This window comes from Fringilla coelebs, assembly GCF_963513975.1.
Source record: "Fringilla coelebs genome assembly, chromosome: 4".
NCBI lineage: Eukaryota > Metazoa > Chordata > Aves > Passeriformes > Fringillidae > Fringilla > Fringilla coelebs.
Window position 1 is genome coordinate 68,314,462 of NC_140032.1, and position 21,202 is coordinate 68,335,663.

At 48.6% G+C, this 21,202-nt stretch overlaps 1 protein-coding gene across 1 annotated transcript; it reads left to right on the forward strand.

The window, feature by feature from the left end:
- The first annotated feature begins 387 nt into the window (after positions 1-387).
- Positions 388-20,890, forward strand: NDNF (neuron derived neurotrophic factor). The gene is made up of 4 exons (XM_084204464.1): positions 388-544; positions 16,957-17,151; positions 18,107-18,231; positions 19,105-20,890. Exons 2-4 carry the CDS (start codon positions 16,958-16,960, stop codon positions 20,493-20,495), a joined length of 1,710 nt encoding a protein of 569 aa, XP_084060590.1. The 5' UTR covers positions 388-544; position 16,957; the 3' UTR covers positions 20,496-20,890.
- Positions 20,891-21,202: the final 312 nt, after the last annotated feature.

Sequence of the window (21,202 nt, forward strand, 5' to 3'; positions counted from 1 at the left end):
CAGCGGGGCCGGCGGGCCGGGCCGGGCCGGGCTCCCCGCGGTGCCGCGGGCTCCCCCCGGGCCCGCCCCTGCGGTGGCGGAGCGGTGGCGGGGCGGGGCGGCCGCGCCCGCGGGGCACCCCCTGCCCGCCCGCCCCGGCGGCAGCAGCGAGACGCGCCGGGCGCCGCCGCTCCGCGTCCCCTCCGCCAAACTTTTGCCGGCGCTCGGCCGCCCCGCGGCTTCTCCCGGGAGGCGAAGCCGGAGCCGTGCCCTCGCCCCGGGCAGCGGCGGGTGCCCGGGGGGCTCCCGGCTTCTTTCCCCAGCTTTTTATTGTTTTTCCTCCTTTTTTTTTTTTTTTTTTTTTTTTTTTTTCTTCCCCGCGGGGAGGGGTGGGGAAGGGAAGGGGCTATAAAGCGCGAAGGGACGTGCGTGACACAGTACCCGCTGCAGCCCGTCTCCACCGGAGCGGGGGGCTAGGTCAACACCCGCCCCCCTAAAAATCAACCCAAGCCTCCCCCGCCGCGGGAGGGACAGCACGGGACGGGACGGGACCGGAGGCCGCAAGGTAAGGCAGCGGGGCGGGGAGCGGGGCCGCCCGCGCAGCCCGCTTCGATTGCCCCGGGGCTGGCGGGGGGCGCGGTGCCCCGACCCGGCTGCGGGACCCTCGGCTGGAGCGGGGCCGGGGACGCGACCACCCCGGCGCCGTCGCTGCAGCCACGGCTGCGGCGCTGAGCCCGCGTCCCGGCACCGCTCCGCCGCGGCTTTTGCGGGATGCTGCCGGGAGAAACCGCGGCGCCCTCTCGGATCTCTCCCTCGCCTTCGAGGTTCGTTTTTTTTATCCCTGGTTTTGCCCTCTTGCAGCCCGCGGCGGCCGTGTGCCCCACAGCCCGTGCGGCTGCCGGGAAGCCCGGCTCGTCCTCCGGCGCTGCCGCGTAGCCGGCGTGTGCCAGGCAGGTAGCGGCTCCGGCTCCGCCAGCATCGTACGTGCTTCTCGGGGAAAAAAAAGTGGCTACCGAAAAAAAAGTGGCTACCAAAAAAAAGCCGACAGAAAACTCTACGATGGGATATAAGTGTTGAGGTTTGCTACGTGCAGCTTTGGTTCTGTTTTTATTTCGACAGCGCAGAGACAATGGCTACAAAGCGCTGTTTAATCACTTGCAGATAGAACTTTTCTGTATTTAAACCTTCGCAGTTAAAGGCTAGCGCTGGTTTTTGAAAAGCTGTGATTCTCTGAGCGTGTTTGTTCTGGATGAATTTAACACTTGAGCGGTAGCATTCCCTGGTTCCCCGAATGAGTTAGCGTGGTGCCAGGGATGACCGTGATCCTCCTGTCTGTGCCATGCCGCCCGGGGCTGCTCTGGAAATCATCCCGATCGACATCGACGTGGACTAGGCAGCCTCTGCAAGGCTGGTTTCAGACAGCGGGTCCTGAAGCCTGCAGCTTCCCTTGGATTTCCCCTCCCCACCAAAGGAGCTGGTTAGCATCTAGTTACAATGTTAATTAGAACAATTAAACAGTATCGCCGTTCTTGCGGCTCGACTGAGCTGCAGGAGGCGAGCTCAGGGGGGAGACAAGGTCCCTCCCGTAAATTCCCAGACCTCAATGTCTCAGCTGGCTGTTTCTGAGCGACCCTAGAGAGCAGGAGGTGTTCAGTGGCACAAGTGTGGCACTGACTCTCCACTGGAGCATCCCGCAGTCAGACTGCTCTGGCAGCCCACCCAGCACTGAGGCTGGGCTCTCACCCATTTCACGCTTGGTCGAGACAGTGGAGTTGTGCCTGTAAAAGTGGAAGGGGCGAGAGCGATGTGAGGGTGAATTCCTCCCCGGGCGGTTGGCAGTGAGTGATTTATGGCATCGGTGACCCTGGGCAGGCGCTGCTGCCTTGGCCATAACCTGGTTTCCATAAAAACTGCCCTTGGGTGCTGGACACCATCAGCACCCTTCGCTGAGCCGTGAGGGAGAAAGGGGAAAAACTTTGTGTTTCTGCTCAGCCTACTTTCAAAATTGCTGAATCTGAACTATTTTAGGAATGGTACTTTGGATTGTTTCTTGTCAGGAATGCCTCATCCTCCCAGCCGTGCTCTCCTGCCTCACAGCGAAATGCGTACCTGCAGGAGAGCTGCCCAGGTCAGCTTTCTAGTGCCACTGCAACTCTCTGAAGTGCTCAGAGCAATATCTAGAATTTAAAACTTGCTGATATTTGAAGCAGAAGAGGACTTTTCAAAGCACTGAGAGATTTTTGCCTTCTAGTTTGACCATTAAGAACATGGTAAGATACGCAGTAGTGGATCACGTGTGGGTGTATCCAGGGTCCTGTGGCTGTATTTGACCCTGTTGTGAGTGAGCACAGTGATATTGTTCCTCGTGGGCTTTCTGTGTCAGCAGATAATGAGCCCTTCATACTTTTGTGAGAGCTTTATAATATGTCTGCAAAATTCTTTGTCACGTTTCCACGATGAGGACTGTGGGTGCATCCCACTCTCCTTGTCTCCGTGCGGCCCTGGACAGAAATCCTGTTGATTTCTTTGCTGTGGAGGGTGGGCACCACAGCGTACCATTGCAGCTCTGCCAGTGAAGTGACAAAATGTGCATGTCCCACTACTGAGTGGAGACATGCCAGGCTCTGCCAGTGGCTCCCTGGTACCAGCCACACCTGGCAGGCAGTGGCACACATGTGTGACGTGCCACTGGCGTCATGGGCGAGCAGGTCACCTCATGTCCCAGCCACCCTGGGGAACGTCAGGATTTGGTAGTGAGATGAGAGGGAATTTGAGCATTGTGTGGGATGCTGATCCCACCGAGATGACTCTGGGCCCCTTTATTTAGTTGTGAGAAGTTTGTCAGCGAGGCGAGGCAGAGCTGCGTAGGATCGCCCCGCGCGCCTGTGTTGTTGTGGGTGAGCACTTCGGAAACGCGGAGGAAAAGCTCTGAGGTTTCCCCGATGTTTATAAATACAATCTGGTGCAAACTGTCAAGCAAGCTGTTCAAAATCACGTCACGCCTGCGCTGCCTTCCCCGCTCGGCTTAAATGCCTCCGCCGCAGAGCCGGTGTTCATGTGTCGTTCGGCGCTCCCGGCACGCAGCTCCGGCCCATCTGCGGGGCTTTCCCAGCGCCCCTCTCCTCCTCCTGTGAGCCAGGCTGGGGATGCAGCACCGTGGGCAGGCTCGGTGCCGTGGCTCCGTGTGCAGCTCATTGGAGCCTGAGCATCCTTCAGTGCTCCGAGAGCCCAGGCTGCCCCAAAGCAATCCTGCTCACAGACCAGATACTGCGTGCAGGGGCAGCAAGGGCGTCTTCAAGTCCTCTTTGTCCTTCTTAGAAGGTTTGCCTACCTGAGATGTCCCCTAAAAATGAAGGGATAAACCCTTTGCTGAAAGCTCCATCCATGCAGTGGCCTTCTGCTCCATGCCATGCCCTCAGCAGGACTGGATGGAGGCTGTTTGCTGGATGTTTCACTCTGAAGTGTGCCAGGGTCTTCTGCCTTAATATATATAAAAAGATGAGATGTTTATTAAACTCAGACCCTGCTTTTTCTTCTACGATTTATGTCTCGAGAGGCTGGCGATAAACAGTTTATTAAAAAGAAATCCTGATTTATTTCTGCAAATGGTTGCATTTCAAGCTGGTACCAAATGGTTTTGCAGGAGACCACCTTTTATGCTTCCCGTGGCAGTTGAAAGGATTGCTAGCTAAACAATCCAGAATCTAAGTAGGTTTGGATAAAGGCAAGCCAGGACTGTACATCAGGGTATGTGGTGCTCTTAAGCAGCGAGGCGGTGGATTTTACCACGGAACATCTGGGCACTGGCTTCAGTTACAGCACAGATTTCAGTGGGATAACAAGTCCTGCTTGGCTTCGCCTTCATTTTGAAGTCACTAAACTTTATACGAATAATAAAACTGTAAGCCCATTACTTCACTGTTTGCAAGGAGCTGTTTCAGTCCCGCTTCGGGGTCTCGGGCTGGTTTTGTTTTGCTGTGCTAAGTGGGTATTTATCTTCTCAGTGCCTGGTTCGCTCTCGCTGGAGGCAGCTTTGCTAATTTGTAGCGATGGCCACTCCGGGGAGGGCGGGCGGATTTCCATTCGCCCCCGCCGAACGCGCACGTTTTCTGCATTAGGGGCAGCCTCGGAAAGCTGCGCGTTCCTCCTTCCCGGCACTCGAAGGGGCTGAGGTTGGTAACCTGGAGGGTGACAGAGCTGCTCGGGGCTACCAGCTCGGCCACTCGTGAGAGTTAAAGCAACGGGGGAGGGTTTGCTTGCTTTTGGTTTTTCTTTTCTGTTTGGTTATAAAATGAAGAGGAGAAGAGTGGACTGGACTGAAGGAGGGAAGGGCCGCCTCTTTTACACAAGAAAACAAGTTTGCAAGCCCTTACAGAAGGGTGCACATACTGCTGGGAATGCCCCAGCATCAGGGAGGATAACCCCAGCTAGTTTATGGGATCAAGGAATACGTGTTTGGAATAAAAGTTCCAGGTGAAGAGTGTATAGACAGGACATGAGGCTGATGGTTATGCTGATCATGGAGCACCTGGTGTGACACCGAGCGTTGGTGTGCTCTGTATCTTGGTGTCACTGACTGTTTGGGCAGGAAACCAGAAGAAATCAGAATTACATCCAAGGAAGAATATCCCAGGTAAGACCAGTGAGAAGGGACTTAAGTACTGCTTGAGCTCTGCTAACTCAGGAGTGGAGCAGAGAGTGAGCAAGCATTGCTTTGGGGGAAAGGCAGAGCGCAGAAACTGTTCTGTTTCACATCATGAGATGTGAAACTTCTGTGGCAAAAATCCTCATTAGATCAAACAGGGATAGTTTCTGTCTGAGAAGACAACTCAAACAAGCTTGTGGATGGATGGAAGGAGCTTTGAAGGCTGAGGAGATGTTATGTTTGAAAACTTTAACAAGATGGCATTAGGAGAGGAAGTATTTGCCCTTAGATTGGGCAACAGGTCAGGATAATAAATCGTAACTCCAGAAGAGTGTGCTTAAAGGTGGAAATACATTTAGATGGGAGAGAAAGACAGTAAGTATTAGAAGTTTGTTCTCTCAGAATTAATTTTCTCATTTGCTGCACACAAGGATACCCACTGAACAGGAGAAGGATAAATGTTAACACAGAGCTGTAACAGGAACCAGCTGAAAATCTCATGACTGCATGGATGGCTTTGATTGCTCCGCAGGGAGCACGTCAGTCATGTGGGACACGTCAGAAACAGGCAGTGTGTCATGTCACCTCATGTGTGAGGTAGCTGACAGTCCAGCTTCACCAAGAACCTGATGGGGGGCATTTTACAGGATGGGTTTTGAGTGTCACTGGAGTCATCAGCAGCAGGAGCAGCTTGAGAAGGCAGCCCCACTGCACGGGAGCGTCACTAAACACAACCGTGCCTGAGTTACCAGAGGGGAGCAGCAGATCCTGCACAGAGCATCTGGCCGTGGGCTCTGCCCTTGCAGCCAGGCAGGTACTGTCAGCTTTTCTCACCAGCTTCTCAGGGCTGTCCAGGTTTGGCCTGGACTGGGCCTGCTCTGGCTTCAGGGTAATTAAACTCAGGGGTCAGAGAGATGTTTGTTGCTGGTGTGACAGCTGAGATAGGAAGCAGTGGGTACTTGCTGCTAGCACCTGGAAAACTGAAAAGCAGAAGGCAATAATTTATCTCTCCGACCTCATTCCCTGCTCCACAGGTCCGGATATGAGTGCCCCTCCAGTGTGACCCTCGCACGCTCCCAAGGTGACACAGCTCTGAGTCCGACACCTCCCCTGTGATTTACAGGGGAAAAGCATTGTTTGCCTAATTGAGTCTATTTCTTTTTTTTTTTTCTTCCCTGTCTTATTTTAGAAAACACAACGTTGTTGAAACTTTATTAGGGGGTGAGAAAAATGATGCTTTTCATCTTTCTCACCTTTAACTTGCTCAGTAACAAGACAGAGCAGCCCCAGACCAGCCGAGGCACGGCGGGATCGCGGGTTCCTCTCACACATTTGCGGGGATGGTTGGACAGGGAAGATGTTTGTACAAAGCAGCCAGAATATTGTGAGGCAGCGAGTGCTCCCTCTCTTTCTCTCTGTCTCTTTCTACTTTGTTTAGGTGCAGCAGATTTACTGCTAATTTGTTTTTACTCAAACAGTCTAAGCCAGCCTCAGCATTCTGAAATCCAGAAACCTGATGGAAATTTAGCAGTCTACAGATTGGGATTGTGATGATGTGGGAAAGCCAAGAGTCTTGGAGCTGCCAGCTGGTCTCTGGATGCAAAGGAAATCATCAGCGTGCAGCATTAACAGTTTCTAGTCCCTGTTCCTTCCCTTCCTTTGGCTACTAAATCGGTGTTTAATTCCCTGGGCGTTTTCTCTCCTGGGTAAGAATTACTTGAGTATGATTTGTACGACTAATAGGATCTTATCCTTATTTGGGGAAGACCCTAGGGGCTCTTTCAAACTGATTTTTCAGTAATGAGAAATAATGAATAAAAGTCTAATAGTCCTAGGGGGTATTAAAGTTACAATTTTGCAGGGAAGATTTAATATCAGTCGATTAAAACTTTTATAATCCTGTTAGAGTACAATAGTCAGGAAAAAAATAATAAGAGAGAAAATAAGTAGGTTTTAAGACCCTCTCACATCATGTGAACAAGTCTAAATTTAATGTTTGAATTAAGCAGGTATTTCAAAGCAAGAGTCTAAGACATCTCTTGCAAGTGTGTGATAGCAGGGTGGCAGACTCAGGGAAAGAAATGTGCTATGTTAATTTATGGAGCACATTCTAATTCCCACTCATCTAAGGAAAAGCAGTTGCAAGGTGTTTATGAGAAAATCCAGGCAATTAGAGCTCAAACTAGAAAATGCAAAATTCATGGACCTCAGCACAGTGTGTTTGCAGTAGCCCAAAACATGCTCTGGCTCAGCCTGTTAATCACAGGGTGCATGAGCATCCCCACTGGGCACTGTGGGGTCACTGTGGGTCTGCTCACCCTGGAACCGGGCAGACCTCAGCTCGTGGCCCTTGGTGAAAGGTGTGGGAGCAAAGTGGGACCTGGGGGCATCGTGCCCATGGGCACAGCCCCCCCCATGGCCCAGCCTCTGCTGAGATGCTTTGAAGGGACAAAGCACCAAGGAGCCAATACTGTTTTATGAATTTACAGCTTTTTGGGTTTAGCAATGATCAGCAGCATTGCTGGAATAACGTTTTGTCCTTTAGCAGTAGCTTTCATCCAAGAATGTTGTAGAATGTTGCAGCCATTTCCAGCTGCTGGCAGAGGGACACCCCCAGAAGGCAGCGCTGGATCTCACACTAGAGCTCTCACCACTTCTTCCCCCTTTCTGAATGCAGGAACTCCTCCCTTCTCCCTCCTTTCCCGCTCTGTCAGCCCGGGATGTATGGTTGCCATAAGAGGGCCGGAGGTTTTGGGGCTGTTTGGATGTTCGCTCACCCATGACAGCCCGGCCTCCCCGCCCGCATGAGTTCCCTCCACTTTTGTTGGCAGCCAGCACATAAAGGGATAACCTTTCCCCTGCCAGCCTGCACAAATAAACACTGGCCCAGCAGCAAAGTGGAGCTGAAACCAGCCCTTGCAATAATCTGATATTTCAGACCCCTTACCACAGCTCTGCAGGTGACCCTGGCAGGTCTGAACCTCTGGCGCCACATCCCTTTGGAGCACCCATCCCTTTTGCACTTGGGAAGGACTTCCTAGCTTGGAAATGCACAAGTCCACTGCTTAAAAAGCAGAAAAGTGCTAGAAGGAAGACTGAAGACTGGCAGCTCCCAAATGTGCTCCTGTCCTGCTTTGGTGTGATGGGCTGTGGCTGGACTCATGGGCTCTTCCAACCTCTCCAGAGAGGCGAGCGTGTGTCAGCTCTGACCAAGACAATCTCCATGGCTCTGCCTCACTGTCTCCCCATCATTTTGCCCTTTGGAGTCAAATCTTTGCTCTGTCATATAGCTTCTTAGCACTGGAGTGATGCTGGGTGAGCAGCTGGGGGAAGGTTGGATTTTCTCTGGAAGTAGTGGGAAATGTTAGGCACCATGGTGGAGACAGCAGGTAGCTATGTTGAGAAACTGGGAGCAGCTCATGCCCTCCAGTAAAAACTTTCACTAATTTATTGAGCTAATTTCACTAATTTATCTGTGGGAATCTGTGTCTTTTTTAAAGCAGGATGCTGGGGGAGTAAATACAAAATTTAGGCAGTGTTGAGCATTCCTGCTCCTTCTCATACCTACCCATGTCCTGTCTAAAAGTGAGCATGCAAAAGAGGGAGTTTGCTGCGTGACACCCAGGAGCAGTGCTGAGGCTGGTGGTGCTCCCTGGATGTGCTTCATCCAGGATAAACCATCCTGTCTCTCAGCCACTGCAGCCCCTCAGGAACCAGTGCTGCTTCCTGGGGATGGTGGGGATCCGTGTGAGAGACAATACCCATGCTGGATCTTGGAGTCTTTGCTGCTGTGGCTGAGATCTGCCAGGTCTAACACTAGGAGTTGCTGGTAGAAATATGTAAATATCAACAGCTTCAGCACTATATTTGATACTTTCCATTTTCAAACACTTGACAAATGTTTACATATTTTCAGCAGCCCTTTTCCAGCTAGGGAAAATGAGACACAGCATCTGTGAAATAACTCTGATATGCAACAAATCATTATGAGAGAGCACCTTGAGGGTTCATTAAGGACTTGCAGAGCCTAAGGTTTCCTTTGCATACTTTTAAAGCTGAAGGCAGAAAATACTAAAACTGAATCCAGTTTTGGATAGTAAGTGCAATCAGAAAGATTTGCGTTCTGAGGATAATTCAGGGATTTGAAATTTTGAGGGATCAGCTATAAATAAAACATCTATTACTGTGGTCACCAGTAATATGTAGTGGTCTCTGCTCCCAAATAAGAGAAGTTGAAATGGCCTCAAGTTGTGCCAGAGAAGGTTTGGATTGGCTATTAGAAAAAACTTTGTTATGGAAAGGGTTGTCAAACATTGGAACAGGCTTTGCAGGGCAGCAGTGGAGTCACCATCCCTGGAGGTATCTAAAATATGTGTACTTGTGGCACCTGGGGACATGGGGTACCCGTGGCCTAGCCAGTGCTGGGTTAGTGACTGCACCCAATGGTCTTAGAGGGCTTTTCCAACCTAAACAATTCTCAAATGGGCCAAACTCTGAATTCAGTAGAAAAACTCATCTTTCCTTTGGGGTGAGCGCCGCTGCAGGACCACATTCTGGTGGCAGCACAGGGATGCAGTCTCTTCCCCAGGTGTTGCAGACAAGCACTGTGCATCGTTACTGCTGCTGTTTTGCTCTGCTCTTCCAGCTTTCTGGAATGCTGCTGCTCTTCCTCTGTGCCATGGCAGGTGGGAAACCACTAGTGGTAATAAGGGCGGGGTGGTGACATGGCAAAGGAGAATTCCTGAGTCGCTGCTGTGGGAATACTGTGTGTGTAAAGGTAGAGAAGTGAGTGGGAATAGCAATGCCTGTGGGCTGGCTGTGGTTTGTAATCCTGTGTACGTGTGTGGTGGTGCTCCTGACGCCGAGGGAAAATGCATGTCTGATGGAAGCTGTGGGAATCAGCCCCTCTGCACTTGACAGGTTTTCCAAGAAATATTCCCTTTATAAATCACCAACCAAAAACTAGAAGGGGAGAAGTGCATTAGGAATTCCAGTGTGCTAGTGGCACAGCTTTCTGTAGAATGTGAGTGCTCAGGTTGGTGCCGTAGCTCAGCTTCCCCCGCTCCTGCTCTGGGAGTCACTCTGGTGACTTGCCTGTCCTTGCCTCTCCCACAGCTCCCTGTCCTGTGCCGGCCCCTCGTGTTCTCCCCGTTAGCAAACACCTCGTTGGCCAGGAGCAGCTGCCATGCCAGCGGTATTCCCTAGGAATGGCTCAAGCAACCTTAACTCCTTTGATGGTTGATGAAGTTAATGACTCTGGGTTTGTGTTGTAGCACCTTTGCAAGCCTTCCTGCCCCCCCAGTTTGAGGATGCAGCAGCAGGATGCAGTTCCTGGTTGTGCTCCTGCTCTGCATCATGCCCTGACATTTCATCCCCGTCCCTGGAGGATTTTGGCGAGGGTGCTCACTCATAATGTCAGACTGAAGTATTCCAGAGGAGCAGTGGGAAACTCTGTAGCAAATACCAACACGCTGGTGTTGGTTGTAATTTGTAATTGTTCGTGTGTTCCTCCCCGCTAATCCCCTTGCTGAAATTCATTACAGAGAGAGAGCAACCTACACCCGGAGAGCTGTGCTGAAGGCAGAATGACTTGGCCAAGGAAAGTAGCTATTGTTTTATGATTAAAGGAAAGGATTATATTGGGATTTCCTTGAACAAGGAAAGTCTCTGCCCTACTTTTATTGCTTGTAACAAGGGGATAATAATTACTTTCCATTATAAAACACCCCCAGTGCTTGCGCTGAAAGATTTGTGGTAGAGCTGCGTGTCATTCAGTGCTGGTTATCTGAAATGGCCTGGAGTTGTGCAAACTGAGATTTCTCTGCCTTATTTCTCCTACTGGGGCTCAACCCCTGCTGAGACTATGGAAAAAATTCCTCTACTCCGAGTTGGGTCAGACTCTCCGAGTGTGACATATTTTCCTCTGCAGGAGCTGGTACCAGTCACCTATCCCATGACGCCTGCCCTCTCCAGGAGTGACATCCAGCCACCTGGAGGTTTTGTACGGGCTTGGGAGGATGAGCAGGGGCAGCAGCAGGGAACCAGCCGGTGCTGGAGTGGCCAGGGGAGGTAACATCTGTCCTGGGAGGAGGGCTGCCAGCTGGCTGCCGCCCCGTGCTCCAGCACATCCCTGCTTCCCGTGCTGCTGCCACCCCCTCGCAAGGAGAGGCAGGGAACAAACTGAGCATTGTAACAGGGGCCGCCGGGGACGTGCTGTTTGTTTGGGTTTGACACTCGGCGCTGAGTCCCGTGGGCAGAGGTGGCTGTGAAAGAGAAAAGCGCTGGTATGTGGTCTCTGATTGAAAAAAGGAGAACTATGAGGCATTTCCTTGAGGGTCCCAAATGGCATCTCCTGGCTCAGCTGGTTTTTGAAGCGTCCAGCTGCCACCAGTGCCGGAGTGACGATTTTGATGTGATCAGGGTTGAATCTGTTTCCACTAAAAGTGGAAAAATAAATAAGTCTCAGCTTAGAAGCAAAATAGTCCATGTAAAATTTGATTTTTTTGATACCGTATCTCCCCGAGTAGGTTTGCTTTTCAACATGTCTAATTTGAGACAGCTCTGCATTTTCTAATGATGCCCCTTTGGAGTTAACCTCTCCCCCAAGCTGTAGCTCACTGCCACTGTTGTCCATTAAGATTTGGAAGAAATGTACCCTTATTTTTTTGGACCTTCCTATTTTTAAGCAGTTGTATTTTTTCCCCGTAATGCCACAGTGATTTGCTTGGCTAAAACAATAATTTTCCCAGCAAAGGAAAATTGTGGGTTGAGTTGGAATTGCAAGAGGCGTTTGGTTAATCCACAGATTACTGACACCGTGGACCCTCCATGCTTCAAAGGCACCATTATAGTCCATCATGTCCCTGCGTACTTAGGGAGCTTTAATCCATGGATTACAGGTCCCTGAGAGCTCCTGCCCTCCCAGTTACAGCTGGTCTTGCCAAACAGGAGCTGCAATGTCAAGCTGGCTGTGGCACTACACAAAAAAATCAGTCTTTAAAATCCACAGAGACAGTGATACACCCTTGCGTCCTTATTGGGGCTGCATTCCTTGTCCCAAGCCCCTGGAGAGCTCCCACAGCCCTGCCTGGTCCATGTTTTTCCCCAGGCACCAGGCAGGACCAGACAACAAGTTTTCAAAAGCGATGCTTAAAAAAAAAAAAAGGAACCACAAAAAAGCCCAAATGAAAAGCATACCAAGCGTTTTCCACATCCTTTAGGGAATAGTCAGCATTAAACAGCAGGCCTTCACTTTTCCCCTCTGGTGTCCCCCTAAACAAACAAACTGAGCAGCTCCCAGTAAATGCTTAAATTACAAAGGCATTATTTTTCCTTGTTTGCACATTAAACATAACTAATTGCATTATAATCAAATTTATAAGTGCTTTTAAACTCCTCTGGTGCTCAGGTGATAACTGTGTGTGCTGAGGTGCATGTATTTGTGGCATATATCTCTGGAAATGGAGTGTATAATGGAAAAGCTCATGGCTTCTTTACTTGCAGAATTCCTATAATAAGTCAAAGAAGTCACACAGTGCCCTTTTATTTCCAAAGCTGGACTTAAATCACATTAATAAATCTGCAGACTTACTATGAGATGCAGCATGGGTAATGTAAACAGGAAAAAACCCCACCCCCAGCACACCAGAGTTTAAAAATAGGATGTAAGAAGGAAAAAAAGTTAACCACCCATACAATAAAAAGAGAAGAAATGCAACACAAGAGCGCTGTGTCAGGCAGTGCTTTGAAATTATCCTCACTAAATTACAGTCGTGCTCTTCCCACTCTGTAATTTACGTGAGGGTTTGGTTATTCCAGATGCATTTGCTCCAGGTAAACCCAGATCTTTTTTGTTTTGGTATTGTAAGTCCTTCACAGGTCTGGGTGACAGTGGAGGAGCAAAGCAAATTATTTCCACAGATCAAGGAAGAGGACTGTGAACAGTTACCAGGGTTGCATGTGGTGAGTCCAGTATGTTGCTCCCTTTTTCCACAGCACAGGTGTGTTTGGTGAGTGCCTGTGGTAAATACATGCACAGTGAAGCCCAGACAGGAGGACACAACTGCTTGGATCCCCAAGAGCCAAACAAAATTAATTCTGGGCTTGCTGGGTGGGGTTTCTGTGGTGGGATGTAGGCAGGGAGCCTCTGATCCCTTACAGAGCATACGCTGCACAGACGTGTTTCAGTGCTGGAAAAAAGGGTCAGCCAGAAAATACCATAGGCTTGAGCAGGGAAATCAAAAGTGGGGTGATTTCATTTGTCCCCAAGGCCACCTGCTTCTGGCTTGGGTTGAGGATGTGCCCACCCTGCTGAGCCTGGGGGAAAACCCCATGAGGTGCTGCCATCGCTCCAGCTAATTTGTCCCTGAACTCAGGACCTGAGCCAGCTGTAAATCCCATTATCCCCTCCATTCTGGTCCTAATTGCAGTTTACCTGGAGATTTGCAGATGGAGGTCTCAAAGGCAGGGGAGAGGGCTGTGTAGGGCTTTTGCAGGTGGGATTTTGGAAAGGATGGGTAAGGAGATTATTCTTATCTTTTTAAAAGATAAGAATTAATTGTAATTGTCATAAAACCCATTACCTGACTTAATGATTATTTTCATGTATATGCTTATAACTCAAGTTTATAAAATGTCATTTATAAAATTATTATTTTTACTTTGTGAAAGAAGGAAAAAGCCCCAAGCCTCTAGCAAGGTGGTAAATTTTCAAGGGTTTAAAATCATGTATCTCCCTCTCCAATGTACAGCATGTATTTTTCATCTGTTGATCTTTTTAGGTAAGTACAGCTGGACTCATTAAGCAAACATCTCCTGAGGTGTGGCTCTTGCTCCTGCAGTGTTTGTGTAGCCTGGGAGCTGCTCACCTGGGGACGGCACTGCCACATTCCAGGTTCTAATCCGAGGAAACCCTGGCTGCCTGCCCTGGCATCCCTCAGCCTGCTTGGGTTCAGTGTCCCGGTGCCTGGCAGGCAAAACTGAGTGGCCTTGTCCCTTGGGAGCACTCCTGCCTGGGAGGAGATGGCACCCTCTGGATGTTTGACTTCCCAGGTCAGCCAGCCAGCCAGCAGGACTTTTCCCTCTGGGTTTAAGGCTCAGTTGAGACAGAGTTTGGGGAAGAAGTGGAAGGTAAAGACGGGCCATTAGAGGGCACTTTTGCAATCCTGGAGAAGGAAAACGGTGCTTATTATTTCACTTAGGACTGTTTATTTTGGCACTCTCTTAAATTCAGTGATAAACAGCAGGAAAATCCCTCCAGTCAGCAGGAATATATCAATAAAATATTGACTCAGAGTTTAAAAGAAAAGAAAACAAGACAAACTTGTAGAAAACGGAATAAAAGACATTTAAGGAGGCAGCACAGCCTAGAGAACAAAAAATCACACAACATATTTCATGTAATTTGTGTGGCTTAGCAGTGCAGTGCTTAGGCCTCAGCTTGTACCTGGCTTCTGAAAACAAATCCAAGGCAAGAAAATTGGTTTTTAGGGAGTTTCTGAGGGCTGGGTGGCAGAGCACGAATTCACAGGCTCACATCTAGCATGTGCACTTTCTGAGGGACTCTGTCAAAGTCACCGGTGAGCTTGCCCAGAAACAAACATGGGATGAATAAATGGGCTTTTTGCTTTGCTCTTGATGTTTTGCACGAGTAAACTACAGAGGGTTTAGTTTAAAACCCTGCCCAATTATAATGAGTGCGCTGCAAAAACTAAAATCTGTTTATTAACTGGTGTGAAAGGGTGGTGTAACACTGACAGCACAGCTTCCAAAACCTGTGAGCCAGGTTTGGATGCCTCTTTGCTGTTATCCCGCTTTTGGAAGTGTTGTGCATGAAAATTTGGCTCATTTTAAGCCTCTGATGTTAGATAACTGAAAATGAACGCACTCAAAATTCTATTAATTTGTCAAAGAACAGAGATTATAAAAGTTTCCTTTTTCAGTAACAGTTGACAACTTTGCAAGGTATTTCATGTGTGGGACGGGCAGGGATATAGAACTAAATGTAATGTGTCTTTTTGAAGGTATTTTTAAGCCGAAATGCTTTTACAATTAGAAAGAAATTGCAGACAAATCTGTACCTTGTCACTGCTCTGTAGCTGTTAAGGGGGGCAGAAACACTGTTTATGGGAGTTTTAAAAGTGCATTAGCTAGTGAAATTATTTAAGAAGTGAAGCTTAGCCTATAATCAAAATGGTTTATTTTAGTAGAGGTTACACTGCACTGGAACTGACTATGGGAATACACAGGATTGCAGTTTCAGGGGGTTCATGTGGAGGACGCTGTCTGCAGAAAGCGTCAGAGCTTCTTACCTAACCAAATAATCTGCTGTAACTGTTGTGATTAAGTTGGAAGGAATTTCATCCCTGTTGGCCAACAATAATACTCGAAAAATCAATAAACAGCATGTTAGAGCACACGAAACTCATCGTGCTTTGTGTGAGAGGAGCTTTCTGCTGGCTCTGGTGACTCAAGCCAGCAAGTATTTTGACTTATGATCTTTGCTCCAAAAGGTCAAATGTCTTTAACTTTGGCTGGTAAGTATCAACACTCCAGTCTGAATCTGAGGAACTATATCCACTGTCATCAAAAGCTAACTCAGGACCTGTTTGGGATAAATTTTGACAAAGGCTGGGAAAGCTAAATCAGGATTTACCTGTAGATAGCAATTGCATGTGTTGAGTAAAGCCCTGGACTCTTTTCCCTTTTGTAGGGCAGAGCACTGCAGTAACCTGTCATTAAACCATCCCAAATGATAACAGAGCACACAATTTGAGACCTAAAATTGCATCCTGTGAGGGTGCACATCACTCCTGGCTCACGGATACTGCTGAGTTTGCCATGTGTTTTCCCTGTCCCATCGCTGATTTCAGTGGGAAAATAGAAAGATGAAGTAACTGAACTGGACAGCAGGAGTTGGAGAAAACAGTAGAAAGGGGGGAGGAAATGAGCTGATATCAGGGGACAGCAGAGAGGAGGGATGACTGGGGTGGGACCCGCATGTTGGTGGAAGGAATGATTAAATAACAATGTGAGAGGCAGAGGAATGAAAATGAGGGTGAAAATAGCCCCCCACGGCCTTGCTGGTGTCAGAAGCCCTGCTGTACAGCACGTGGGTGGCTGTATTTAGCTGTCCTGAGAGCAGGACAGGCAGAAGGGGAGCTGGAGGCAGCAGGGAGAGGGATTTAGGAAGAGTAGTTTTAGTATGGCTTGGACTACAGTGTGCCACTTCTCAAGGAGCTTTATGTTTGCTACTTTTGCAAAAAAATATTAGGGGTGATGGGAAGAAGAACTATCTCAGTGACAGATTCAATCTTAAAGGTAAAAGGAAGAGTTTGCTATAAAATAGTAGTTGCTTCACAGAGCAGTGCACAACTGCATACTCAGCCGAGAGACAAGATAAGCTGATCCTGGCAGCTCAGCTTTTAGCATGTTTTTCCCCAAAATCAGTGCTAACACAGTTAAGGTAATGGCCTAAATGTTTTTTTTTTTCCTTTCTTCTCCTAATTAAAAATGGTTATCATTTAATAATTTAAACTTGATACATTTGTACCAGAAATGCGCTGTTTCCCCTTTCACCCCTATCCCAGAGCCATTATAGATGAGATCATCTACTGTACTGAGAGGAGATTTCCAGCCTGTCCCACTGTACATGTTAGGGTAGTCATTTCTGACCTAGTTATAGACATAATAATGAAAGGCTGAGATTATGAATTATTATGCCTAATTTGTAAAGGATTCTCTGCTTTTGTGTTTTGCAATTTCCATCAGGCTTGAGGATTAAGCCCTGCTGAATTGCATGCTAATACCAATGTGCTTTGAATATGTGTGGGTTTGTATCACATGTTTTCCTAATTCGCTATTTTTGTCAAGAACAGCTTCACTGGAAATATTTACTTTCCAGAGGATTGTTGGAAGCCCAACCAAAGTCTCCTAGGGCAAGCAAAGCCGATGTACCCTCCATCTGCTCTGTGCTTACTGTAGCTCCCAAGGCCAGCAAGCTCCGTTTCTGCTGTGACAAAACATCAAAGTGTAACTCACCAAAGCATGTGGAAGGCTTTTGCTCTTTGGTAGCAATTCCAATTTGAAACCAGTACCTGGGCTTGCTTCGGTCACTGCTCAGGATGGGCAAATCTTGGTGACACCCTTTATCCAAGCGCTGTGACAGTCTGAGCTCGGTCCTTAGAGCGAGTTTTCCTGGCATTTGTGTGGCAGTGAAGGTGTCTGCAAAACACCAAGTGCGTGTGAGGTTGTTGTAGCTGTGCCCACGTTCCAGCACAGACAAGCTGCACGTGGTGCCCCTCCTGAGGTGGGACTCCCTGTCGTTGCTGCAGGATGCTCCTGCTGCGCTGCCCACTGCCGCTCCTGCTGCTGCTGCTGCCGCTCGGCTCCAGGCCCCAGAAGCTGCCCACCAGGGATGAGGAGCTCTTCCAGATGCAGATCCGGGACAAGGCGTTCTTCCACGACTCCTCAGTCATCCCCGACGGAGCAGAAATCAGCAGCTACCTCTTCCGAGACACCCCCAAAAGGTACTTCTGTCTGGCCCAAGTGAGGAAGCCGAACTTTGAAGACAGTAGCTCTGGTTGCTGGGTGCTTTGAAATAAAATTGGATCCCAAACAGAACAATATAAATGCCAGTGTTCTGTTTGGTGAAGTAAATATGTGAGCCTCCAGCCCAATCTGGCCTCCCCAGCTGAGGGTCTGTCCAATGTATTTAATTTCTGGGATAAGCCCAGAGCTCCCTCAGACTGCAGAATTTCCCTGAAGTGGAGCCACTAATCATGTCTGGAGGCAATGGGAGAGGGAAGGAAATGAGAAACTAGGGATTTGACCCATCCACACTTGTCCCTCTTCATTGTTCCCTACTGTGCTTTAAAGTAGCAGCATTAGGCAGCCTGGTCTGAAATCCCCACTTCCCAAACTTCACCCTGTGGGTCAGAAAATACTGAGGGTTAGACTGGGGAAGAACCTGAGGCTCCAGAGAGTTTAGGGAAGAGTTACATTGCCTCATATCACATACCTCCCCCAGCCCTCATTGGTGAGGAACATTTTACAATAGGTGATGTGTGGTGCCTGGAGGGTTGTGGGGGGGCAGCTGGGTGTGTGTATGTCTATGTGCTTACCTGGATACAATGTAAAATGTGTGTCCTGCTTGGAAGAGCATCTCCCTAAGTTCCAGGAGAGATCCTGTTTCCCTCATTTATATCTCTGTGATTATTTGTATCTAGATTCTATAGGGGTAGAAAGTAAAGCTGCTGGAGGGGAGGGCAGGAGGCCAGAAAGCCCTCTGCTCTGCCTTGACACAGAAGCGTGAGCCCTGCTCCTTAGCTCAGGTCCACCAGCCTTCCATACTCCCTCTGCCTGCTGGTAGCACTTTTGACTCTGGGGCCCCACCAAGACCATCCTTGATTGTGTCCAGTCAATCCCTGCCGGCTGGCTGCCATCAGGAGTTCCTGACACGTGGGTCTGTCAACCTCCCTCTAGGTATTTCTTCGTGGTTGAAGAGGACAACACTCCCTTAGCAGTGACAGTGACACCGTGCGATGCCCCTCTGGAGTGGAAACTGAGTGTGCAGGAGCTCCCAGAGGAAGCCAGTGGGGAAGGATCAGGTAACAAACTATCAGCAACTTCCCCTGTCCCCTTCCCGGCTTTTCTCCTGGATTTAAGGTTCCTCAAACTCTGAGTCTCACAGCAGGCCTGTCTTTATGATCTCCTGCTGTTTCACTCTTCCAGTGCAGGAGATTGACAACAGGCAGCAACATGAAAAGGAAAAGGACTACAAAGAAGTAAAAGCTGAGGTTACAGTCACAGGGGTCTGGATGCTGCCATAGCAAACTGTGTTTGCCCAGAGTGACTCATTTTGATGGGGGCTTTGCTGTGAGGTGTTTACACAAGATAAAACTGGAGAGACAGGGCTAGCATTGCAGCAGGACTGAGCTCACTCCTTGGAAGGACTCATCTCCAGACACAGAGCTGTGTAGCTGCTGCTCAGGAGAGAAAAGGGCTGCCAGAGCCTCTGACACATGTGCTGACCTTTCCCACACACCACATGGTATGGCAGACACACCTCTCATCCCCACAGTCTTTAGAAACAAAATTTTAGTGGGACTCAAGACAGCCAAAGCCAAGGGTCCACATCCAGGAACAGGCAGGTGAGCGAATTTTCCCTGGAGAAATATGCATGGCAACTCCAAGTGGGATGCCTGACACTCCAGTGGAAGGTGTTAACTACCATTCATGAGATTCCATTAACTCTGGTCAGGTGGAATTTCTTTTGTGTTTGGGTTTAACCTGAGGGCTAAACCAATTTTCCTCTCTGTTTTGACAGAAGTGTTGATCAATTACATCTTCCTCAGAAGAAAAAATCTTCCTTTTCCATCTCACTTTTGTATTTTATGTAGTAAAATATGCCTTTTAGAGTTCTGTTTTTTTATATTTGCAGAGAGTGTCTGTACAAATGTTTTCTTTTGCTTGTATTCCAGGTGACCCAGAGCCCCTTGAGCAACAAAAACAGCAGATTACCAACGAGGAAGGCACGGAGCTCTTCTCCTACAAAGGCAATGATGTGGAGTACTTTGTGTCCTCTAGTTCCCCCTCTGGGCTGTACCAGCTGGATCTGCTGTCGACAGAGAAAGACACCCATTTTAAAGTGTATGCAACCACGACGCCAGAGTCGGACCAGCCTTATCCTGAGTTACCTTATGATCCCAGAATCGATGTCACCTCTCTGGGACGTACAACGGTGACACTGGCATGGAAACCGAGCCCCACGGCCTCCTTGCTGAGACAGCCCATCCAGTACTGCATAGTCATCAACAAAGAGCACAACTTCAAAAGCCTCTGTGCTGTCGAAGCCAAGCTCAGCTCTGACGACGCCTTCATGATGGCTCCAAAGCCAGGTCTGGATTTCAGTCCCTTTGACTTTGCCCATTTTGGCTTCCCTGCAGACAGCAACTCTGGCAAAGAACGTGGTTTCCTAAAATCCTCCAAGTTTGGGCGGCAAACGTCCCCAAAGCCGAGAGTTGACCTGCATAGAGTTTGTATTGGGAACAAGAACATCTTCACCGTGTCTGACCTGAAGCCAGACACTCAGTACTACTTTGACATGTTTGCAGTGAACACCAACACCAACATGAGCACTGCCTATGTCGGCACCTTTGCCAGGACCAAGGAGGAGGCGAAGCAGAAAACAGTCGAGCTGAAGGACGGCAAAGTTACAGATGTGTTCATCAAAAGAAAGGGAGCCAAATTTCTACGTTTTGCCCCTGTTTCATCTCACCAAAAAGTCACCTTTTCCGTTCATTCCTGCCTGGATGCTGTTCAGATCCAAGTTAGGAGGGATGGAAAACTCCTCTTGTCTCAAAGCGTGGAGGGCGTGCGGCAGTTCCAGCTCCGGGGCAAAGCAAAAGCTAAGTACCTGATTAGGCTGAAGGGCAGCAAGAAAGGCGCTTCCATGCTGAAGATCCTGGCTACAACCAGGCCTAACAAGCAGTCCTTCCCTTCCCTTCCCGAAGACACGCGGATCAAAGCCTTTGACAAGCTCCGCACGTGTTCCTCGGTCACCGTGGCGTGGCTGGGCACGCAGGAGAGGAACAAATTCTGCATCTACAAGAGGGAAGTGGATGACAATTACAACGAAGAGCAGAAGAAAAGAGAGCAGAACCAGTGCTTGGGTCCAGACACGAGGAAGAAGTCGGAAAAGGTTCTGTGTAAATACTTCCACAGCCACAACATCCAGAAAGCAGTGACCACAGAGACAATCAGAGGCCTGCAGCCCGGCAAGTCCTACCTGCTGGATGTTTACGTCATAGGGCACGGCGGGCACTCGGTGAAATACCAGAGCAAACTGGTGAAAACCAGGAAGTTCTGTTAGTGCCCCTGGACAGAGGAACACAGGGAACTCCGGACTGAGCATTATCCCACTTCCAAGTATACGGATTGACTACTTGCACAGCTGAGAAGTTGTGACCTGTATTTGTACTGTGTAGAAAAGATATCAACTTGTATATTTATGTTTACACAAGTCATTGTCTGGAGGAACTGAGGCCGGTGCTGTCTGGTAGCACCTGGCAGCAGTGTTATCATGTGTCCAGTGACCCACATGTGATGCTCAGTAGATGTTCAAGGTAGCAGAAAACCTCGGAGGAACTGGCACGCCTTTGCTTCCATATTGCATGAACTGCTTCTAAATTATTTTATACTTTAAGAGGCTGAGATACATCATTTGTTCACCTTGTTACTCACACACACAACTCACAGACATATGCCCTTTCTCTCAGTGTAGATGGTAGGGTTTCTGTAAATTATTTTATAGAGTCTTGTTTTAAATGTTTATGTTTCTATGATTGTAAACTATTAAAATCTCCCCAAATAAAATACAGATTTAAACTAAGTATTAACTGGGCTGCACATGAAGCAGTTTAAATGCTAATGTAAATTCTTACCTAGCTGATTTTCATGTTTAAATACTGTATGTATTTCATGTACAAAGTTGCCATAACGTTATATTCCTGTACATAAAATTAAAAAATATTAGATTATATATTATTGACTTTTTGTTGGCTTTTTTTTTTGACATTC

Bases quoted from the DNA above. Each gene is read 5' to 3' on its own strand.
- NDNF (XM_084204464.1), top strand. From the start codon at position 16,958: ATGCTCCTGCTGCGCTGCCCACTGCCGCTCCTGCTGCTGCTGCTGCCG. The intron at 17,152-18,106 runs GTACTTCTGTCT...ACCTCCCTCTAG, and splicing joins TTCCGAGACACCCCCAAAAG to GTATTTCTTCGTGGTTGAAG. The intron at 18,232-19,104 runs GTAACAAACTAT...CTTGTATTCCAG, and splicing joins AGCCAGTGGGGAAGGATCAG to GTGACCCAGAGCCCCTTGAG.